Source organism: Vulpes vulpes, chromosome 13 (assembly GCF_048418805.1).
Source record: "Vulpes vulpes isolate BD-2025 chromosome 13, VulVul3, whole genome shotgun sequence".
NCBI lineage: Eukaryota > Metazoa > Chordata > Mammalia > Carnivora > Canidae > Vulpes > Vulpes vulpes.
This window is the reverse complement of record NC_132792.1, coordinates 37,094,527-37,117,603: the sequence shown is the minus strand read 5'-3', so window position 1 is coordinate 37,117,603 and position 23,077 is coordinate 37,094,527. Positions and strand designations below refer to the sequence as shown.

The 23,077-nt window shown below is 39.6% G+C and overlaps 1 protein-coding gene across 3 annotated transcripts in view; it reads left to right on the top strand.

The window, feature by feature from the left end:
• LAPTM4B (lysosomal protein transmembrane 4 beta) overlaps window positions 1-23,077 on the top strand; it is a 98,315-nt gene that overhangs the window by 53,404 nt on the left and 21,834 nt on the right. Inside the window, exons 5-6 of one of the 3 annotated variants that reach the window (XM_025994742.2) lie at window positions 3,878-3,976; window positions 15,030-15,125. In XM_025994742.2, coding sequence (XP_025850527.1) covers window positions 3,878-3,976; window positions 15,030-15,125 — 195 coding nt within the window. The remainder of the gene's footprint in view (window positions 1-3,877; window positions 3,977-15,029; window positions 15,126-23,077) is intronic. The other 2 variants (XM_025994743.2, XM_072734245.1) reach the window with 2 other exon arrangements.

Sequence of the window (23,077 nt, the reverse complement as noted above, 5' to 3'; positions counted from 1 at the left end):
TTCCCTGATGGCAAGTGATGCAGAGCATTTTCTCATGTGCATGTTGGCCATGTCCATGTCTTCCTCTGTGAGATTTCTCTTCATGTCTTTTGCCCATTTCATGATTGGATTGTTTGTTTCTTTGGTGTTGAGTTTAATAAGTTCTTTATAGATTTTGGAAACTAGCCCTTTATCTGATATGTCGTTTGCAAATATCCTCTCCCATTCTGTAGGTTGTCTTTTAGTTTTTTTGACTGTATCCTTTGCTGTGCAAAAGCTTCTTATCTTGATGAAGTCCCAATAGTTCATTTTTGCTTTTGTTTCTTTTGCCTTTGTGGATGTATCTTGCAAGAAGTTACTGTTAGCCAGGGGAATTTTAAAAAAGAAAACCATAGCTGGGGGCATCACAATGCCAGATTTCAGGTTGTACTACAAAGCTGTGGTCATCAAGACAGTGTGGTACTGGCACAAAAACAGACACATAGATCAATGGAACAGAATAGAGAACCCAGAAGTGGACCCTGAACTGTATGGTCAACTAATATTCGATAAAGGAGGAAAGACTATCCACTGGAAGAAAGACAGTCTCTGCAATAAATGGTGCTGGGAAAATTGGACATCCACATGCAGAAGAATGAAACTAGACCACTCTCTTTCACCGTACACAAAGATAAACTCAAAATGGATGAAAGATCTAGATGTGAGACAAGATCCATCAAAATCCTAGAGGAGAACACAGGCAACACCCTTTTTGAACTCGGCCACAGTAACTTCTTGCAAGATACATCCATGAAGGCAAAAGAAACAAAAGCAAAAATGAACTATTGGGACTTCATCAAGATAAGAAGCTTTTGCACAGCAAAGGATACAGTCAACAAAACTAAAAGACAACCTACAGAATGGGAGAAGATATTTGCAAATGACCTATCAGATAAAGGGCTAGTTTCCCAGATCTGTAAAGAACTTATTAAACTCAACACCAAAGAAACAAACAATCCAATCATGAAATGGGCAAAGGACATGAAGAGAAATCTCACAGAGGAAGACATAGACATGGCCAACAAGCACATGAGAAAATGCTCTGCATCATTTGCCATCAGGGAAATACAAATCAAAACCACAATGAGATACCACCTCACACCAGTGAGAATGGGGAAAATTAACAAGGCTGGAAACCACAAGTGTTGGAGAGGATGCGGAGAAAGGGGAACCCTCTTACACAGTTGGTAGGAATGTGAAGTGGTGCAGCCACTCTGGAAAACTGTGTGGAGGTTCCTCAAAGAGTTAAAAATAGACCTGCCCTACGACCCAGCAATTGCACTGTTGGGGATTTACCCCAAAGATTCAGATGCAATGAAACGCTGGGACACCTGCACCCCGATGTTTCTATCAGCAATGTCCACAATAGCCAAACTGTGGAAGGAGCCTCAGTGTCCATCGAAAGATGAATGGATAAAGAAGATGTGGTTTATGTATACAATGGTTGTCATTCTTAAACTGTTAGTAATAGCTTCTCTTTGTTTTAGAAAACAGGTCCATGTTTTGGTAGCCTATAGTGTGAAGAAAGGGCTGTGTGTATTTCCCATGAGCTGACTGTATATATATTTTCTCTTCTTGTATAGCTTGACTGTTTCTGCATGAGAGGGTTTCTGTGTGACGAGCAGTTTATAGAATTACCTCTGTCTTGGGCAGCCCCGGTGGCGCAGCGGTTTAGCGCCGCCTGAAGCCTGGGGTTTGATCCTGGAGACCCTGGATCAAGTCCCACATCGGGCTCCCTGCATGGAGCCTGCTTCTCCCTCTGCCTGTGCCTCTGCCTCTCTCTCTCTCTCTCTCTCTCTCTCTCTCTGTGTGTGTGTGTGTGTGTGTGTTTCTATGAATAAATAAATAAAATCTTAAAAAAAAACAAAAAAAGAATTACCTCTGTCTTTAAGGACTTGTGTTTTAATTCTGTAAGGTTGACCCAGTGCCAGGTTTCTAAAATCAACCTGGAAGGGTGGAGGAAACATGACCTCGACATAGGCTATCAAGTGAGGGGTGGGGAAAGGGTGGTTAGGAGATGCTCAGACAAGCCATATGTCAGCCTTGTGACTACTTGAAGAGTGTGTTGTTTGCTCCATCCTGTTTAGTGAGAGACTTATAAGAAGCGGAAAGCATGCAACATGCAGGCAAACATTTAGAATCCTCAGAATACCACCTTGACTTTGTTTAAGCATTTTGTACTTATTTGCTCTAGAGCCACCAGTGGCAAAGTAATAATACTGGTGACGCTGACAGTAAGCATAATGTCAGTAAAAAAAATCACCACCTTCTTTTATTTTTAATTACAAACCAAGTAATACAGGTGAATGTCTTCAGTATGTTCTACTTAAAAATCAGGCTGAGTCCAAGGCATGGATGCCTAAAGCTCCATAGACAGTGAAGCCTCGCTGATGAGCTGACTTAACAGGAGTCTGGAGGGACTGTTATCTGGAAGGTGGGAGGAGAGCACCCACTTCATTCTAATGTCTGTTCTGTTCATGCAGATTTTTGTGAAATGCAGTTAAAATAAGTTGTGTGTGTGTTTTATATGTCTTGACTGGACATAGAAACCATGTCCACGTTTCTGGGGGAAGAAGTGTGAAGATCTTTGTGAAAGGAGTCACCTACTTCCACTTTAATTTTTTTTTTATCAGACAGAAACAGTATGATTTCATGTTGGTCTTATGAATAACACTAAGTTATTTTACTCTTACCTTTAAGATTAGCACTACAAACACCTTTCCAGTCTCTAAGGGTAGGGACAGGTTTCAGGAGCTGATGACAAAGACTGACTCAGATTTTATTTCTTGGATATTTTGCCCAAAGTGAAAGGAGGCTGAAAAACCACTGGGTGATGTTCACCATGGGGAGGAGGAACTGGGCACATGAGTCTTGGGTTTTTTCATATTCTTCTTTAATATTTGGAACCTCTCTGTTATATCTCAAAATATTGCTAATGTGGAATCCAAACACATGGTATTGGATGCTAAGGAAGAGATAAGAGGGGACGTGGCACCCTGGGCTGCCGTCCACGCATGCTGACCCAAGCTGGCGAAATAGAGGGCTCCCAAGACACTCTGCATGGTCTTCACGGTGAAGTCCCACCACACCCAACCATGGGAGTCAGCTTTGATCCTCCTTAAAAAGATTTCCTTTGACCTAGTAGTTAATCAATCTGGTCAGATGGTAGGACTTGATCTTTCTTTCTTTCTTTTTTTTTTTTAATGCTATAAATGCCTAGTAGTGTAAAGACTCTGCTTTTTGAGGAGAAGTACCATCAACAAAAATCCTCTGTATAAATAAGATGGTATTTTAATAGGTTTTCCCTCCTTGCCATGTGCAAGCCCTTTAGAGTGGTCCACAATTTTTAGAAAATCTAAATGTCACAGGTGTAGAGAGAATACTGACTTCTAACTTTTTGAACAGTAAGGAGGGTAGAGTTACATTTTCAGGTCTCTTGAATCTCTCTCTGATTTTTCTTTTCACAAGTTATTACTGCCTGAATTATGAACACTCTTTGTCACTTTTTCATTAGTAGTAGTAGGTGAGAAAGTTTGTAGTGGTCTTAAATAAGAACTATCTGCTTTAATTGTTTTTTAATAAGTACATCTGGTTAATGCCTAAGGAATATAATCTGGAATGAATAATAAGCCTTGGGATCCCTGGGTGGCGCGGCGGTTTGGCGCCTGCCTTTGGCCCAGGGCGGGATCCTGGAGACCCGGGATCGAATCCCACGTCGGGCTCCCGGTGCATGGAGCCTGCTTCTCCCTCTGCCTGTGTCTCTGCCTCTCTCTCTCTCTCTGTGTGACTATCATAAATAAATAAAAATTAAAAAAAAAAGAATAATAAGCCTTGCTAATGAGGCACTTTTTATTTGCAGCCTCCTAATTTTCCCTACAGAGATGATATCATGTCGGTGAATCCTACCTGTTTGGTCCTAATTATTCTTCTGTTTATCAGCATTATCTTGACTTTTAAGGTAAGCATGAGTATTTTACTTATGGTTAAATATTATTAAATGTACTCATAATGCTAAGGAAGTAAGCAAACTTGTGTCAGTTCTTTATCTTGCGTTAGATTTCTGAACTGTGTTTTGATTTTCTAATAATTGTTTCTTCTCTTATCTATATGAGAGAGAAACAGTAACCACACTTCCACAGGTAAACCAAGGGTTATCCCAAAATCCATTTGGAGGGGGATACATTAATGTTATACATTAGGTAGTAGGTCTTATATACTGTAACATGCATCACAGTGTCTGTGTGCACATTCTTCTGTAATTTGTTTTGAAAATGTAATATATTCTGAACAATGTTCTCTAACAATCTAGATTATGAACTTATCAATTTTTAATAAATTACTTATCATTAGACTTCAAGATGGTTCCTGCTTTTTCACTTAATAGTGCTACATGAATTTTTTACTGCATCTTTCATATGCTTATGTATGTATTTCTTCAAGACATATTTCTTAAAATTACAGGGTATGCATATCTGGAGGGCTTTTTTTTTTTTGAGGGCTTTTGATAGGATGTCAAGTTGACCTCCCCTGATTCGGTGACTTACACCCCATGAGCCCTGTTTCTGACTCCCTCAACAATTGAGTACTGCCTCTTCTTTTTCATCATTGCAAACCTCATGATAAAAACATCACTATAATTTGTGCTTATATGCTACTAAGAAGTAGAAAATTTCTAAATTGTTACTAGACTATGAACTTAATTCTTAACATATTTATTATGTCTTACTTTGACATAAAATTAACCAGTTCTTTTTTTTTAAGATTTTATTTATTTATTCATAGAGACACAGAGAGAGAGAGAGGCAGAGACACAGGCAGAGGTAGAAGCAGGCTCCATGTAGGGAGCCTGATGTGGGACTCGATCCCAGGTCTCCAGGATCACACCCTGGACTGAAGGCAGCACCAAACCGCTGAGCCATCTGGGCTGCCCAGCTAACCAATTCTTAAACAGTCAAGTCTCAGTAAGTTTGAAGAAGCTGTATTTAGGGACACCTGAGTGGCTCAGTGGTTGAGCGTCTGCCTTTGGCTTAGAGCATGATCCCAGAGTCCTGGGATTGAGTCCCACATTGGGCTTCCTGCATGGAGCCTGCTTCTCTCTCTGCCTGTGTCTGTCTCTCTCTCTCTCTCTGTGTCTCTCACGAATAAATAAATAAAAATCTTAAAAAAAAAAACATATAAGAAGAAGCTGTATTTAGAGACACCTGAGTGGCTCAGTGGTTGAGTATCTGCCTTTGGCTCAGGGCATGATCCTGGAGACCCAGTATTGAGTCCTACATCGGGCTCCCTGCATGGAGCCTGCTTCTCCCTCTGCCTATGTCTCTGCCTCTCTCTCTGTGTCTCTCTGAATAAATAAATAAAATCTTAAAAAATATATATTACAGAAATGTTAAGAAAGAAATATGGTCATTGAACCAAGTTTCTGGGTTTTTAGAGACAGTAGGCAGAGTTTTTTTTTCTCCTTGTTGCAGTGTTTAGTAAGTGAATGCACGTGGTGCTGCCAGGGGCTCTCAAGAATACTGCCTGGGCTTGGGAAGCACCGCCCCCTGCCATGGGTTCTTACCTTCTCTTTGACCTTCATATTGTAGACTTGTCCTTGCAGAAGTTTCCTCTGGCCTCAACAAGTAGCTACTGTTCACTGCTAAGGTAACATATGAGCAGTCAGTCTTCTTATGTGACACATAATGAGTATGTCCAAACATTCTTTTTCATTTATATTGGAATTCTCAAAAAGTCTCAGGCTTTGTTTTTTCACTAAAGAAATGTTGGCAATATTGAGTAAAGTGAAGGTTTGAGTAAAATGAACACTGTGTACATTGTTCAAGAAATACATCCTTCCTGTCTTTCTCATTGCTGATACCTCATTCCAGATTATTGTCATCCAGAAACATTTCATAAAGTAGCATTATACATTTTCATCTTCCCATCATCACAGAACATTTAAATAATATAAGAAATAATCACCATCAAGTACGAATGCAGCTAAAGACAGCATTCTGAGTATATGACAGGGTATTTTACCTCAGTCTTCCAAGAAATGTTGACAAGCACTCCTTCTGTCCTGAAATGTCTTTGTTATTAAACAACTTTGTTGTGATATAATTCACATATCATAAAACTCACTCGTTTAAAGGGTACAATTTGGTGGTTTTTAGTATATTCACAGAGTTGTGTGAACATAGCTCTGTGGTTAAAAAGGATAACTCTAGGACATTTTTATCACTTGCCATTCACCATCACCCTCAGATCCCTGTCCTCTGGCAACTACTAATCTACTTTTTATCTCTATAGATTTGCCTGTTCTGGACATTTCATATAAATACAATATGTGGTCTCTGTGACTGACTTTCTTTGACTTAGCATGATATTTTCAAGGTTCATCCATGTTGTGGCATGTATCAGGATTTCTTTCCTTTTTATGGTGGAATTATATTCCATTGCATGAATATACCACATTTTGTCTATTTAGTCATCAGTTGATGAGCATTTGGGTTGCTTCCACTTTCTGGCTATTAAGAAAAATGCTGCTGTGAATATTTGTGTACAAGATTTTGTGTGGACATGTTTTCATTTCTCTTGGGCATATACCTAGGAGTGGAATTGCTGGGTCATATGGCTACTCTTTAACCTTTTTGGGAACCACCAAACTATTTTCCAAAGCAGCTGAGTCATTTTACATTCCCACTTGCAGGGTATGAGAGTTTCAATTTCTCCACATCTTTACATTTTTTCTTTTATTAAAAATTGTAAAGTGGTTGAGGCAAGATGGTAGAAGTTAGGGGTCCTCAACTCATCTGGTCCCACAAACTTACCTAGATAAGTTTCAAAACATCCTAAACACCAACAAATTCAACCCAAGATGTAAAGAGACAACAGCTGGAATGGTACAGAGAGAAAAGTTTTCACTTCTATCAAGGTAGGAAGGCAAAAAAAATAAAAAATAAGTCAAGTTGGGGAGGGGAACCACGACAAGCTGGGTGAGTGAAGTCATGAAAGCCCAGCCCTGGACAAGCAGGAACTTTAAAAAATCCATGCCTGAGTTTTTCCTGCCTGAAAAGTGCTTAGCAGGGAAATAGGGCAGAATTGCAGGAGGGGCAGTGAAGCAACAAGATTCCCAGAGTCACTATAAGAGGAGGGATACCTGGGAGAAAGCTCACTGCAAACCTCAGTCCAATCTTGGTAAAGGACTGAAGCACCGCAACCCTCCAGTGCACTTGGGAGAACCCACCTGGTTACATGGACCAGCTCCAGAGTTCCCTTTACCCTAGAGTCCGGCAATGGACAGAGGCAGCTGTCCTCCATTCCCTTAAGGGGAGGTGGCTCCTGGGAGTTTGGGTCCAGTGGCACAGGGCCCTGGATCCGAGGGCGCCAAAGGAGACAGAGCCAGCTGTCCTCTGTTCCCCCTGGGATAGGTGGAAGTGGGGAGGGCACAGGAAATCGAGGACTCTCCTGCCGCTAGGCGCCAGGCAAGCTGTGTAGATCACTGCACCCCCGCCAGTCCCCGGGAGCATCTAGGCCAGTGTGGACCGGGAGACTGCAGTTAGTTACTCATGAGGAGCTCTTGATTCCCCCAGCTGGAAATCTGGCTGCCACCATTTTTTTTTCCTCTTCTTTTAACCTTGCACCTGGGAGAGGCGTGGCCTCAAGGGAACAAAGGCCTCACAGGATAAATATTTCACACTGAGCCCGGCACCTGGCAGGGTGCGGGGATCTCCGCCCAGGCACAGGCACCTGAGAATCAGGGCAACAGATGACTCCAAATCTTCCAAAGAAGACCAGCTGGAAGAACAAGGGAAGAGCAAGTTTACTGAACAAGCAGCGCTGGAAAGGTCCAGGACTGAGGGAAAATAGTATATAGACCTAGAGAGGTTTTTTTTTTTTCTTTCTTCTTTTTTCACTATGACTTGTTTTTATATCAGGTTAAAAATTTCCAATATTTTTTCTCCTTTCCTGCCTTAAGTACAATTTTTTTCCAACTCTTCATTTTTAAACTTTTTCCTTTTTGACTTTCATATTTCTACAATTACATATTTTACATATATATTTCACTTCAGGATTCCCTTCAACATACTCAATTTAATTTTGGGAGAAATATGAGATATGGGGTTTTTTGTTTGTTTGTTTTGTTTTTTTGCCTTTTCTGTCTTGTTTTGCTTTACAATGGTGGAAATTACTGTCTTCTAACACACAAAGTACACCCAGAACCAAGTGGAATACTGTGTGGGTTCATTCTGAGAGACTATATTCTCTCTTGCCTCCCATTGTGCCCCCCTTTTTGATCTTATGTTTTTGTGGTTGATACTGGTTCTCTGTATAAGTATTGCTGGTTTATATAAATTTGGGATTGAACATCTTCTAATATACAGAAAAAAATGCACTCAGAACCAAGAGGATCACCCTTTAGGTCCCCTTAGGGAGATTACATACTCTCTCCATGACCACTTGCTCACCACCACCATCTCCCCTTTTTTTTCTTCTTTTTTATTTTTTAAAAAATTTTTACTACTTTATTTTAAATTTTGTTTTTCACTTTAGTGACCCGTTTGTTTTATTTTGTTCTGTTGTTCTTTTTCTTTTATTTTCTGGTCTCTGCCCTCTTCGGAATAATCTAGGGGCTATTTTACGTAGGTCATGGTTCATAGTTTTGACTCAGCCCACTCGTACAGCCACTCTGCACTAGACAAAATGACTAGAAGGAAGAATTCACCACAGAAGAAAGAACCGGGAGCAGTACTCTCTGCCACAGAGTTATTGAATGTGGACTTAAATACGATGTCAGAAATTCAGAAGTACAATTATAAAGTTACTCGTGGTTCTGGAAAAAAGCATAAAGTACTCTAGAGACTTCATTAGTGCAAAATGAGATCTAATCAGGCCGAAATTAAAAATACTTGAACTGAGATACAATCCAAACTGGATGCTCTAACTCCTAGGGTTAATGAGTGGAAGAGACACTGAGTGACATAGATGACAAGTTGATGGAAAGAAAAGAAACTGAGAAAAAAAGATAAAAAACAAGAGCCCACAGGAAAGGCTTAGGGAAATAAATGGTAGCTTGAGAAGGAAGAATATAATTGGGATTCCAGAAGAGGCTGAAAGGGAGATAGGTCCACAAAGTATATTTGAACAAATCATGGCTGAGACCGTCCCAAATCTGGGAAACAGGCATTCAGATCCAAGAGATTGGGAGGACGCCTACAAAAATCAATAAAAACTGTTCAAAACCTCAAAATTCAATAATGAAATTTGCAAATTTCAAAAATAAAAGAAATTCCTTAAAGCAGGGCAAGACAACAGATTCTTAACTTGTAAGGGGAGAAATATCAGATTAACAGCAGACCTCTCCACAGAGACCTGGCAGGCCAGAAAGGGCTGGCAGGATATATTCAGGGTCCTAAATGAGAAGAAAGTGCAGCCAAGAATACTTTATCCACAAGGCTGTCATTCAGAATAGAAGGAGAGATATAGAGCTTCCAAGATAGGTAGAAACTGAAAGAATATGTGACCACTAAACGAGCTCTCCAAGAAATATTAAGGGGGACCCTGGAAAAGAAACAGGGATCCCAAAGAAACAATCTACAAAAACAGGGACTATATAGGTAATACAATGACACTAAATTCATATCTTTCACTAGTTACTTTGAACGTGAGTGGGCTCATTAATATCTCATTTTGATCCCATCAAAAGATGCAGAGTATTGGCCTGGGTAAAAAAGCAAGACCCATCTATTTGCTGTCAACAAGAGACTCATTTTAGTTCTAAGGTCATCGCCATCCTGAAAATGAAAGTTTAGAGAAGCATTTACCATTCAAGTGGTCCTCAGAAGAAAGCTGGGGTAGCAATCTTCATATCACATAAATTAAAGTTTATACCAAAGACTGTAGTAAGAGATGAAGAGGGACACTATATCATACTTAAATAGTCTATCTAATAGAAGACCTAACAATCATGAATATTTATGCCCCTGATGTGGGAGCCTCCTAGTATATCAATCAATTGATAACCAAAGTAAAGAGGTACTTAAATAATAATAATACACTAATAGTAGACTTCAACAAGGCACTCTAGTAAATGACAGGTATTCTAAGCAGAACATCACCAAAGAAACAAAGACCTTGAATGATACACTGGACCAAATAAATTTCACAGATATATACAGAACATTCCATCCAAATGCAACTGAATACACATTCTTCTCAAGTACACATGGAACTTCTCCAGAATAGACCACATACTGGGTCACAAATCAGGTCTCAACCGATTGGGATTGTCCCCAGCATATTTTTGGATCACATTGCTTTGAAACTAGAACTCAATCACAAGAAATTTGAAAGAAACTCAAACATGTGGAGATTAAAGAGCATCCTACTAAAAGATGAATGGGTCTACTGGAAAATTAAAGAAGAATTAAAAAGATTCATGGAAATCAATGAAAATGAAGATACAACAGTTTCAAAATCTTTGGAATAGAGCAAAAACAGTCCTAAGAGGGAAATACATTGCGATACAAGCCTCCCTCAAAAAATTGGGAAAAAAATACACAAGCTAACCTTGCACCTAAAGGACGTGGAGAAAGAACAGCAAGTAAAACCAACAACAAGCAGAAGAGAGTTAATAAGGATTAGAGCAAAACTCAATGAAATAGAGACCAACAGAACCGTAGAACAGATCAACAAAACCAGGAGCTAGTTCTTTGAAAGAATTAATAAGATAGATAAACCCCTACCAGCCTTATTTAAAAGAAAGAAGAAAAGACTCAAATTAATCACGAACAAAAGAGGATCACAACCAATACCAAGGAAATACAATGATTTTAAAAACTTATGAGCAGCTATACACCAGTAAATTAGGCAATCTAGAAGAAATGGCTGCATTTCTGGAAGCCCACAGGTTACCAAAACTGGAACAGGAAGGAATAGAAAACCTGAACAGGCCAATAACCAGCCAGGAAATTGAAGCAATCATCCAAAACCTCCCAACACTCAAAAGTCCAGGGCCAGGTGGCTTCCCAAGGGAATTCTATCAAACATTTAAAGAAGAAATAATACCTATTCTACTAAAACAACAACAACAACAACAACAACAACAACAAAAACACCCTATTCTATTAAAGCTGTTCCAAAGGATAAAAAGGGACGGAACATTTTCAAACTCGTTTTATGAGGCCAGCATCACATTAATTCCAAAACCAGACAAAGACCTCACCACAGAGGAGAATTACAGACCAATATCCCGGATGAACAGCTTTAAAAATTCTCAACAAGATACTAGCCAATAGGATCCAACAATACATTAAGAAGATTATTCACCATGACCCAAGCAGAATTTATCCCCAGGATACAATGTTGTTCAACACTTGTAAAACAATCAACGTGATAGATCACATCAATAAGAGAAAAAACAAGAACCATATGATCCTCCCAATAGATGCAGAGAAAGCATTTGACAAAATACAGCATCCGTTACTGATTAAAACTTTTCAAAGTGTAAGGATAGAGGGAACATTCCTCAATATCTTAAAAGGCATCTATGAAAAGCCCACAGTGAATATCATTCTCAATGGGGAAACACTGGGAGCCTTTCCCCTAAGATCAGGAACACAACAGGGATGTCCACTCTGACCACTGCTATTCAACATAGTACTAGAAGTCCCAGCCTCAACAATCAGACAACAAAAAGAAATAAGAGGCATTCAAATTGGCAGAGAAGAAGTCAAAGTCTCCCTCTTTGCAGATGACATGATACTGTATACAGAAAACCCAAAAGACTCCACCCCACGATTGCTAGAACTCATACAGCAATTTGGCAGTGTGGCAGGATACAAAATCAATGCCCAGAAATCAGTGGCATTTCTATACACTAATAATGAGACTGAAGAAAGAGAAATTAAGGAGTCAATCCCATTTACAGTTGCAATCAGAAGCATAAGGTACCTAGGAATAAACCTAACCAAAGAGATAAAGGATCTATCCCCTAAAAACGCCAGAGCACTTCTGAAAGAATTTTTTGGAAGATGTAATGAGATGAAAAAACATTCCATGACCATGAATTGGAAGAATAAATACTATGAAAATGTCTATTTTTACGCATTCAGTGCAATCCCTATCAAAATACCATAGACTTTCTTGACAGAGTTGGAACAAATCATCTTAAGATTTGTATGGAATCAGAAAAGAGCCTGACTAGCCAGAGGAATGTTGAAAAAGAAAACCAATGCCGGGGGCATCACAAGGCCGGATTTCAAGCTGTATTACAAAGCTGTGATCATCAAGACAGTGTGGCACTGGCACAAGAACAGACACATAGATCAATGGAACAGAATAAAGAACCCAGAAATGGGCCCTCAACTTATGGTCAACTAATACTCGACAAAGCAGGAAAGACTATCCACTTTCGGCAGAAGGACAGTCTTGTCAATAAATGGTGCTGGGAAAATTGGACAGCCATGTGCAGGAGAATGAAACTGGACCATTTTCTTACACCATACACAGAGATAAACTCAAAATGGTTGAAAGATCTAAATGTGAGACAAGATTCTATCAAAATCCTAGAGGAGAACACAGGCAACACTCTTTTTGAACTTGGCCACAGCAACTTCTTGCAAGATACATCTATGAAGGCAAGGGAAAGAAAAACAAAAATGAACCACTGGGACTTAAGCTAAAAAGCTTCTGCACATCTAAAGAAACATCAACGAAACTGAAAACTTACAGAATGGGAGAAGATATTTGCAAATGATGTTTAAGATCAAGAGCTGGTATCCAAGATCTGTAAAGAACTTATTAAACTCAACACCCAAGAAACAATCTAATCATGAAATGGGCAGAAGTCATGCATGGAATTTTCTCCAAAGAAGACATAGACATGGCCAACAAGCACATGAGAAACTGCTCCACATCCACTTGCCATCAGGGAAATACAAATCAAAACCACAGTGAGATACCACCTCACACCAGTGAGAATTATGAAAATTAACAAGAGAGGAAACAACAAATACTGGTGAGGATGTGGAGAAAGGGGAACGGTCTTGCAATGGTCTTGTTGGTGGGAATGCAAACTGGTGCTGCCACTCTGGAAAACTGTGTGGAGATTCCTCAAAGAGTTAAAAATAGAGCTACCCTACAACCCAACAATTGCACTGCTGGGGATTTACCCCAAAGATACAGATGTAGTGAAAGACTGAGACACCTGCACCCCAATGTTCATAGCAGCAATGTCCACAACAGCCAAACTGTGGAAGGAACATCAACAGATGAATGGATAAAGAAAATGTGGTCTATATATACAATGGAATATTACTCAGCCATTGGAAAGGACGAATACCCACCATTTGCTTCGACGTGGATGGAATTTCACTCTGAGTGAAGTAAGTCATTCGGAGGACCATCATATGGTTTCACTCATACGGGGAATACAAGAAATAGTGAAAGGTATTATAAGGGAAAGGAGGGAAACTGAGTGGTTAAAATTAGGGTGACAAACCATGAGAGACTCCTAACTTTGTGAAACAAGCAAAGGGTTGCAGAAGGGTTGGTGGGTGGGGGATGGAGTAACTGGGTGACCGCCACTGAGGAGGGATGGGATGAGTACTGGGTGTTATACTATATGTTGGCAAATTGAATTTACATTTAAAAATGTAAAAAAAAAAATTGTAAAGCTGGAAAGGGATTTTTTAAATTTTTTTATTGGAGTTCAATATGCCAACATATAGCATAACACCCTGTGCTCATCCCGCAAGTGCCCCCCTCATTGTCCATCACCCAGTCACCCCAACCCCCCACCCACTTCCCCTTCCACTACCCCTTGTTCATTTCCCAGAGTTAGGTGTGTCTCATGTTTTGTCACTCTCACTGATATTTTCACTCATTTTCTCTCCTTTCCCTTTATTCCGTTTCACTAATTTTTATATTCCCCAAATGAATGAGACCATATAATGTTTGTCTGGAAAGGGATTTTGAAGTCCTCTAATTCTAATTCAGTCCCAGGTAACTGGAGTGGTAGTGCAGGCGGCTCCAGAGCTACACATCTCAGGGCAGCCCGGTGGCTCGGGGGTTTAAGCGCTGGCTTTCGGCCCAGGGCATGATCCTGGGGACCGAGGATCGAGTCCCACGTCGGGCTCCCTGCATGGAGCCTGCTTCTCCCTCTGCCTATGTCTCTGCCTCTCTCTCTCTGTGTGTCTATCATGAATAAATAAATAAAATCTTAAAAAAAAAAAGCTACACATCTCCCACAAACTCAGGCTTTATTCTTGGCATATCTTTATTCTGGACATTAATTTTAATTATCTTATTTAGATATTTCATTACGAAGATAGAGATGTCGGGATCCCTGGGTGGCGCAGCGGTTTGGCGCCTGCCTTTGGCCCAGGGCTCAATCCTGGAGACCTGGGATCGAGTCCCACGTCAGGCTCCCAGTGCATGGAGCCTGCTTCTCCTTCTGTCCATGTCTCTGCCTCTCTCTCTCTGTGTGTGTGACTATCATAGATAAATAAAAATAAAAATTTAAAAAAAAAGGAAGATAGAGATGTCTTAGTGAATTTTATTTACCATGAAACCAATTTATTTGCTGTGAACGTTTTTTTTTAAATTACCTTGAATATAATATGACCTGTTTAATCATATATAATCATACAGAATAAAATTCCCAAAGTCAGAGTTAAAATGTGATGTGCAGTGGGCTAATAAATTGATTGATGTGTGACATTGGCAGCAATAAATGTTTGTGTGTGATTGCTCCTTCCAACTATCTTGTCTCAGAAGTTCTGCTCTCCCCTGACCCTTCTACCACCTCCTCCTAGGGTGGTGTTATAGAATAAACGACAGCAGCACCCTTTGCCAGAAAGTTACTATACACAACATTTGTAATTTAAAAGACCTTTTAACTTAGTAGAGTTACTATGTGCACTTACAAGTTAGTAAATAATAGTTTTGTAATATGGTTTTCTTGGTGGGGGATACTTAAAATTGTCTGATATTTGGAAGTTAAAGATCTAATAATCACTACTCACTTACAGGGTTACTTGATTAGCTGTGTTTGGAATTGCTACCGATACATCAATGGCAGGAACTCCTCTGATGTCCTGGTTTATGTTACCAGCAATGACACTACGGTAGGTGTGAAGTCATTTAAAGTGGAGATCTCCACACATCTACTGTAAGACAGCTTCTAGATGTTTCTGGTGTTTTCTATATTTTTACCATTGTTTAAATAGCCTTATGAGCTGCTTAGTCATCAAAAGATTTGTAGTTGGATGAAATTTATTTTCTTCATAGGATATTAAATGCTATATAACTCATTTATTTAAATGTATTTAAATAAGCTCTGGCTTGTTTTTAAAAATACTACAGATAGTGGGCAGCCTGAGTGGCTCAGCGGTTTAGCGCCGCCTTCAGTCCAGGGCCTGATCCTGGAGACCTGGGATAAGTCCCACGTCGGAAGTCCCACGTCGGGCTCCCTGCATGGAACCTGCTTCTCCCTCTGCCTGTCTCTCTGTATGTCTCATGAATAAATATATAAAAATCTAAAAAATAAAATAAAATAAAGGACAAATTTATTTTAAAAAATTACAGATGGATAATATATATGTACCTTCCCCATATTCATATATCTTAAACTCGTATTATGAAACCATGGTATAAAATTCTAGGTATCAATTCTGCTTAGTATAACTACTATCTCACTTGATATGTGAATTGAAACCTAGAAATGATTTTATATAGCTAGAGAAATAAGAATGGCAGAGATGGCTGTTTTTAAGTCTTGTTCTGCTCCTAGTTGTTCATCCTTAAAATTTTTATGCCTATTTAATATGATTATGGAAAGCATGTCATTACTGGAAGAGCTCTCAAAAGCATTTGTCCTTTAGGTAAATTTTCTCAAACTGCCTGGCTCATAGGAAAAATGTAAGTCCTCTAGGCATTAACTTCTCCATGTCTCCATCGTCTTTATATTCAGCACAGTGTGTGACACAATGCTCAGAACAAGTAAGTGGTCAAGGAATGGTTAATACAAAGGTTGGTGATGGATGACACAAATAATGTGGGATGAGTCATAATGGATAGGACTGGAGGGGATAGAATAGACAGGACACACGGAATGGTAAATACAAAGGACATGTTAAACCCAAACTAAAATAAGAGTCTTATATTTTGTTTTGTTTTTTAAATTGTGGTGACTTACTCTGTGACCTTACTGAAATAATTTAAAATAATTTAATCTGTTCCTGGCTTGACTTCCCTGTGTATAAAATGGGAACAAATCAATTTCATACCTTATATTAAATATATAGGTACCAGCTGATATACTGAGAACTATGTGGAATTTCTGAGAGAAGGCATTTGTACACAAATAGTTCTCCTTAGTGCTTACCAAACATTTGTTGAGTTGACACATATGTGTGAGCAGTGGTTTAAGAAGAGGCTCTGCCACGATTAGATGCACAAAACCCAGCATACCAGATGCTGAGGAAGCCCTTTGGTGGTGGTGGGGGTGGTCTGCAGGATCCTATGCCCTGATTACAGTAAACACATGTTCTCTTCAATCCTTTAACGAATTTCTCTCAGGTCAGTAAGTCTCTTTAAAGAAATAGCTGTGCATAATGATCGTAATTTTGATAAAATTAATGGCTTAAAGAATTTTCTCCTTCTCTTTGAGTTTCTGGGTATTTTGTAACCTCTAAGTTTCTTTCTGCCTTTTCTTAAATAAGAAATCTCAGAATACATTTATTATCCTTCTGATCTAATGAAAAATCTAAACAATTTTGAGATTTTTGAGTTTGAGGAACTAATAAAATTGCTAAACAAGTAAGATGCCACAGCATGTGATCCTAAATATCACGATGTGTGGGACTTACAGAACCTTGAGAAGTATCTCAGAGAAATAATGCCCATGTTGCACGCATTTGTGTTAATACACTGTCGATGGTTGTTTTTTCAGTGCTTTATGAAGGGTTCTGTGTATTTTTAATAGAAGCAAGGTGGAAGTGCAGAAAAGGTACATTTTGTATAGATATACCTTCAAATCCAAGGATACTCTGAAATTTGTAGAAATTGGGGTAAGTCCCTGAAGTGCATCCAGCATGCCTCTTAGAGGAAGGTTTTATTCCCCCTTTGAAAGATTCAAAATTAGACATGGGATAGCAGGTCGGTTTTATTTAGATTAACATAAAGTCAGAATAGTTGTACTTTTCAACTGAACATCCCCAGCTCTTCTAATAATAGACCTCTTTCTTCAAAAAAGCTTCCAGTTTGGCAGTAGTTTGGAGTAACTAGGATTCAGAACTGTGGACTGGTGCCAGTTGTGATGGTTTCCTGATGTGTTGACAAAGGTGCTGGCAAAGGGCGCCTGGGTGGCTCAGCGGTTGAACATCTGCCTTTGGCTCAGGACCCAGGATCGAGTCCAATGTCAGGCTCCCTGCATGGAGCCTGCTTCTTCCCCTGCCCGTGTCTCTGTCTCTCTGTGTGTGTGTCTCTAATAAATAAATAAATCTTTTTTTTTTTTTTTAAAGGTGTTGGCAAATTGGTAAGGGTTATTGGTAATTATCTTCTCCATCGTGCTATACCAACTTGCCATTTTTAAGACAGGAAACGGAGTTACTGATAATGTTTCTACTTTTTCAAAGTTCCTAGTGAACCTTTCTTTTTCTATGTGTGTGTGTGTGTGTGTGTGTGTGTGTGTGTGTGTGTGTGTGTTTAAAATAAGGGTATTCCTGGGAAAGGGAGATTTATTCTCTCCCAACATATTGCATTGGGTTGTGTTGATCATTTACTCCAAAATGTAGAGTAAGATTATTACCTGAGTCTCAGCTTTTCTGGCAGTATTTTTAAAGATTTTTTTAAAAAAGATAATGGTATTGTGTGTATTTTTTAAAGAGTCCTTATTATACCTAACATAATAATTCCTTAATATCATGAGATATCCAGTAAGTGCTCAGATCTCCAGTTGTCATAAATATTTTTCTAGTGGTTTATTTGAAACAGGAACCATGGATCAATCTGTATTTTAAGATTCTAATTTTTTGTTAAAGAAACTACTTTGTCCAGCAGAATAGATCTGTCTGACTGCATGCCTGTAATGTAGTCCTCTGTATTCCCAGTAGATCTAGAGATTTCCCATATTCGTATCCACCCCTCCCCCTTTTTTGCAATATTACTTTATAATTGATCATTTGTTCTTCCATCAGGAGGAGGCAGATAATGTCTGGCTGATTTTGCCTTTTTGGAATATCAACAACAGTTAATATCTAACACCTGGATGCAGTGATTCATTCGGGGTTGCAATATGATGATCTGCTGTGACGCCTTATTCACTTATTAGCTGCAGTATTTCCATAAAGAGAAATTTAGCCTTGTATGTGATTTGCTTACTCAGTGGTACTTGTGATCTGGATAAATAGATTTGGTTTTGCTATTTATCAGTTGTCAAAATGATGAGTTGGTCTGTCATTCTCTAGTGGTGACCATTGAAGGTGTTTTTGGTTGTTTGTTTTTAAGTAACAAATGAACTCATGAAAAGAGGCCAATTACGAGAACAGCTGGGGTGACCAATTGAAAAGTAAAATATCTTGATCATCCCCAATTTTATCAGTAAGCCTAAAGAAAATTTTAATCTATTATTCCATAACCTTTTGAGACTTTCAAAGGGAAAAAATAAAAGCTTTATCTAAAAAGCTAGCCCATTATAGTTAACATCCTTACTGATGCCCAAGCTGTGCCATCTTTGGCCAATGGGAACCTTTTCAGGTTGGCCCCTGGTCTTCTGCCAGAACCATGGCTTCCTTGCTGTCTGGTTGACAGGATGCTCCAGGCTCATCTTGTCCATTTTCTAATCCCAGATCTGGAATTAGCCATTTCTTCAAGGAGCACTGCTTTCTTTAGATGGAGACCATAATCTGGATTTCCAGGGTTGGAGAACATCTTTCTTCTTAGCAGGGCTCCGCATGTTTGAAGGCTGTTTTGAAGCCTTTAAATATCTAAATATATCAAAGCTTCACACTGAGACCCTGAGTGGGAGTTGGAATGATCTAGTTCTGTCATTTTCCCTGGTCTCCATCGCTATATTAAGATTCTTGTAGCGTGTAATAATGTGTGCTTCTCTTTTGTCCATGACTTTATTGGGAATCCACGCTGACATAATAACATGTTGCCTTTCACTTCCTATCAAATATAAATAAGCCAGATGGCTTTTCTCCTAGGCTGAATAGTCTTAGGGTGACCTCTGTGGAAGCATCCTCTTGTTGGTAAAAAATAAATGTTCTTTTTTTTTTCCTTCTCTAAAATAGTACACCTGTTATTAGCCGGCTTTGTACTTTCTCAAATACTACTGAGTTGGAGGATAGAGGATTTATCAGATATTGGAAATCATTCCCTGGGTTAATCTAACCTCCAGTTTCCCTGTCAAAGCACAGCAAAACCTTTAAAGAAATGCTTAAGACAGAGGGTTCACAAACTGTTGGTTCATAACACACAATGCCCGAGGATCTTTGGTACTTTTTTCCATGGTGCCTGTTAAATCCAAAGAAATGCCTAACTGTCCATTGCATGAAGTAGTCAGGTCCAGACAGCTTAAGAGTAGAAGTGAGTGTAATGTCCGCCAATTATCGCTGTGTTTTCCTTGAAATTGTAAAAAATTGCATAGTGCCCCTTCAGGTCCACACATCCCACCGCAGGGTACCCTAAGGAGATGCATTCTTCCTTTTAGGATGTTGTAGAAATCACACTTTGGATACATATTATGTAATACCACATTCTCTCCCCTACTCCATCAAAATTTGGCCTTAAGAGGAAAAAATGTGTTAAATACTAAACATGTAGATTATAGAAACAGATTTCTTCACATTAAAATTTATGCAAAGCGAGATTAAAAAATGTTTTAATCTGTGCAGCCTTGTCTTGCTAATACGAGTGATGATTTGAATCATAATAATACCCAGTATTTAGTTAAATCCTAGAGTAGGGAACCTGACTCCTTTGGAATTGGAGCACTTTAAAAGTAATGAAATTGGGCAGCCCAGGTGGCTCAGGTTTAGCACCACCTTTGGCCCAGGGCCTGATCCTGGAGACCCAGGAACGAGTCCCACGAGTCCCACGTCAGGCTCCCTGTGGAGCCTGCTTCTCCCTCTGCCTGTGTCTCTGCCTTTCTTTCTCTCTCTCTCTCTCTCTCTCTGTGTGTGTGTGTGTATCTCATGAATAAATATATAAAATCTTAAAAAATAAAATAAAATAAAACCAATGAAATTAGTAGTTAGCCAAAATGGTGCCTGAAATTCTGATAAAAGAATGGAGGAAGTTTCCTAACTATTTAGGATTAAATAGGAAAAATTTAAACTTTCTAGAGCCTGTTGTGCCATCATGTTGTGGGTACTAAGCCAGGTTAACATTATATACAGTCTTACTGTGTTGACTTCAAAAAGTATTTTGCAGTGTGGGGCCTTGCTTTGAGTCTGACTGCTTAATGAGCACAGTTAAGAAAAAAGTCCATGACTTGATGGAAACAAGATTCTCTCCCCGGCAGCCATTTCATTCTGGGGGACCTTAAATTGACAAACACCAACTTTGGACTTTCAGAAAAGCCACAGAACAAATTCCTGCTTGTCTGAGGGGTGTTGGGAATGGGGTGGGATCTAGTAGTGGTCCCAACGATTTTCAGAATTTGTGCATAAAAAATCCTACTGTTCTTCCCCCCTCCTGGTGCTTTTAAAAAATCAGGTTGTTCTTTCCTTCCTAGGTATAGGTTGGGTATGGTTAGAAACAAGTTCCTGACTAGGTAACATGAGTCCCTTTATTCTTGTCCCTCCCCCACTAGAGAGAGAGAGAGATAAAGGGGAGGGAATGAACTAACTGCCCCAAGAGAGATTTTTAGACTTCAGAAGAAGATCCTTCATACTTGAGAAGCTGGACCAATGCCAAGATAAGCAGACAGTCCTTATCCTGCAGATTCTTGAGAAAAGTAATCACTTCCTGAAACAGTTTGAGGAGGATTTGCCCCAAAAGACTAGTTACTAGGCTGGCTCTCAAGCTCTCTTCAAGTCCTGGCCATTTTGGATTCATTAAACATACTTCACAATAAACACATACCTTTCATTACTCATCTGCCTGTAGCCACCAGAGGGTCCAGAAACAGTGAGGGGTCAGGAAGAAAAAGGTTTTCTAAAAAGAGGACCTCTAGAGAGTTCGAAACTATAGCCTGTAGTCTAGGCTCTGAAGCTTCTGGCTTACCACAGACTAGAATACAAAAGGAGGATCTTAACTCTAGCTGTCCTTTTGCCTTGTAACTTCATAGTTTCTGTGATCTCCCTAAGCTTTTTCCCCCCTTTTTAAATTTTAACAGGCCAAGACAGATGTGAGAGGTTGATAAAGATGTGACATGATCTCAAATAAGCAGAAGGAACGGTTAGGAGACTATCTCCAGAGCCAAGGTTCCTGTGACGATGGAGATGATAATGGTCTAATCCAGAACAATGGTTGAGGGAATGAGGAAGAGGGGATGGATTGGAGAGAGCTGGAGGAAGGGAGAAATGAAAGTTGATCGTTGAGGGGGTGTGGAGTGAGATGATTCTCCAGGATAGCTGTTGTGTGTGACTGTACTTAAAACATAAAACCACTTACCTGAGGGTAGGACAAGACCTTGAAAATTATCTGGTCCAGCTTTGGTGAGACATCTCCCTGACTGTTTCCACAAACGCCATCCACCTGATGGCCGAAGAATTCAATGATGCTCTACTTTTTGCATCTGTTATCCCTCCCTGCTCCGTAGCTTAGTAGCGCACATTTTCCCCAAACACATAGGAATTGCTGCCTGCCAGGCCCTGTCCTGGTTGCTTCATGTAGATGAGCTTAATCCATCTCACCAGAGCCCCTGAAGTAGGTGCTCCTAATCCCTGTGTACTGGAGAGGAAATTGAGGCACCCTGTGGGTCACTTCCCAAGATGCCAGGGCTCACGAGTGGAGGGAGCAGCACTGTGACCTGGGCAACCTGGCTCCTGTCTATTCTTACATACCAGCTTCCTCCTAGACTGTCATCTGTTGAGACTGCAGCCAGGAACACGTGTTCTCACCACTGATGCCTGGGTGGCACTGGGATGAGTAAAGCAGTGACACAGCTCATTTAGATGATTCTTCTCAAGGAAAGTCACAAACTTTAGAAGCAATGGGACTTTTTATTTTGCTTGCTTATTTTTGCTTTTTTAGCACAGTGGAAGGGATGGGAAGATGACTTAGAATAGTTGGAAGAAAAGCAAAGTGAAAAGGAAGCTTTGTAACAGCAAGGCAGCTGCTTTCTTTATAGAGTTGTGCTTAACGGTCTCACTTCCTGTAACTCAGCCCCACACATCTTCCTGATTCCTCCTGCATGCACACGGCTGCAGATACATCATCCACCAGTCCTAATGGAAAGGGTTCATGTGTCAGATTGGGCTGGATGTCTCCAAGATTTCCTCCTGAAAGCTTTTAACCTGCTTTTGCATAGATTCCACAGTTCAAGCTGACAGTATCTGATGTTAACTCCACTCATATTTCTTTCCTTCTATCAGTAAAATACAGCATTTTTAAAAATATCCCAGTCTGCTAGAAATGATCTCTGACTCATATAATTTTTCAGTTATTTCATTCAGTGAACATCTGGAATGGTGTAATCAACACAGAGATATTTGAAACCTAAAAGTTCCAGAGGCACCTAGGTGGCTCAGTCAGTTAAGCTTCTGCCTTCAGATCCAGGTCATGATCCCAGTGTCCTGGGATGGAGCTTGCATCAGGATCTCTGCTCAGCTGGGAGCCTGCTTCTCACTCTGCCCCTCCCCCGCTAGTGTTTTTTTTTTTTTCTCTCTCTCTCTCAAATAAATAAAATCAGAAAGAAAGAAAAGAAAGAAAGAAAGAAAGAAAGAAAGAAAGAAAGAAAGCTAAAAGTTATGGAGGAACATTTCAAATAAATTCATTTTCCCTGTGACCTTAAATAATTGATATTGATCAATTGTTTAATAGTAACTGTGCCCTCCTATAATAATAGCAAGCAAGAACAATATATAGTAGTTTTGCAGTGAATTGATATATAATTAGTCTCTATTTT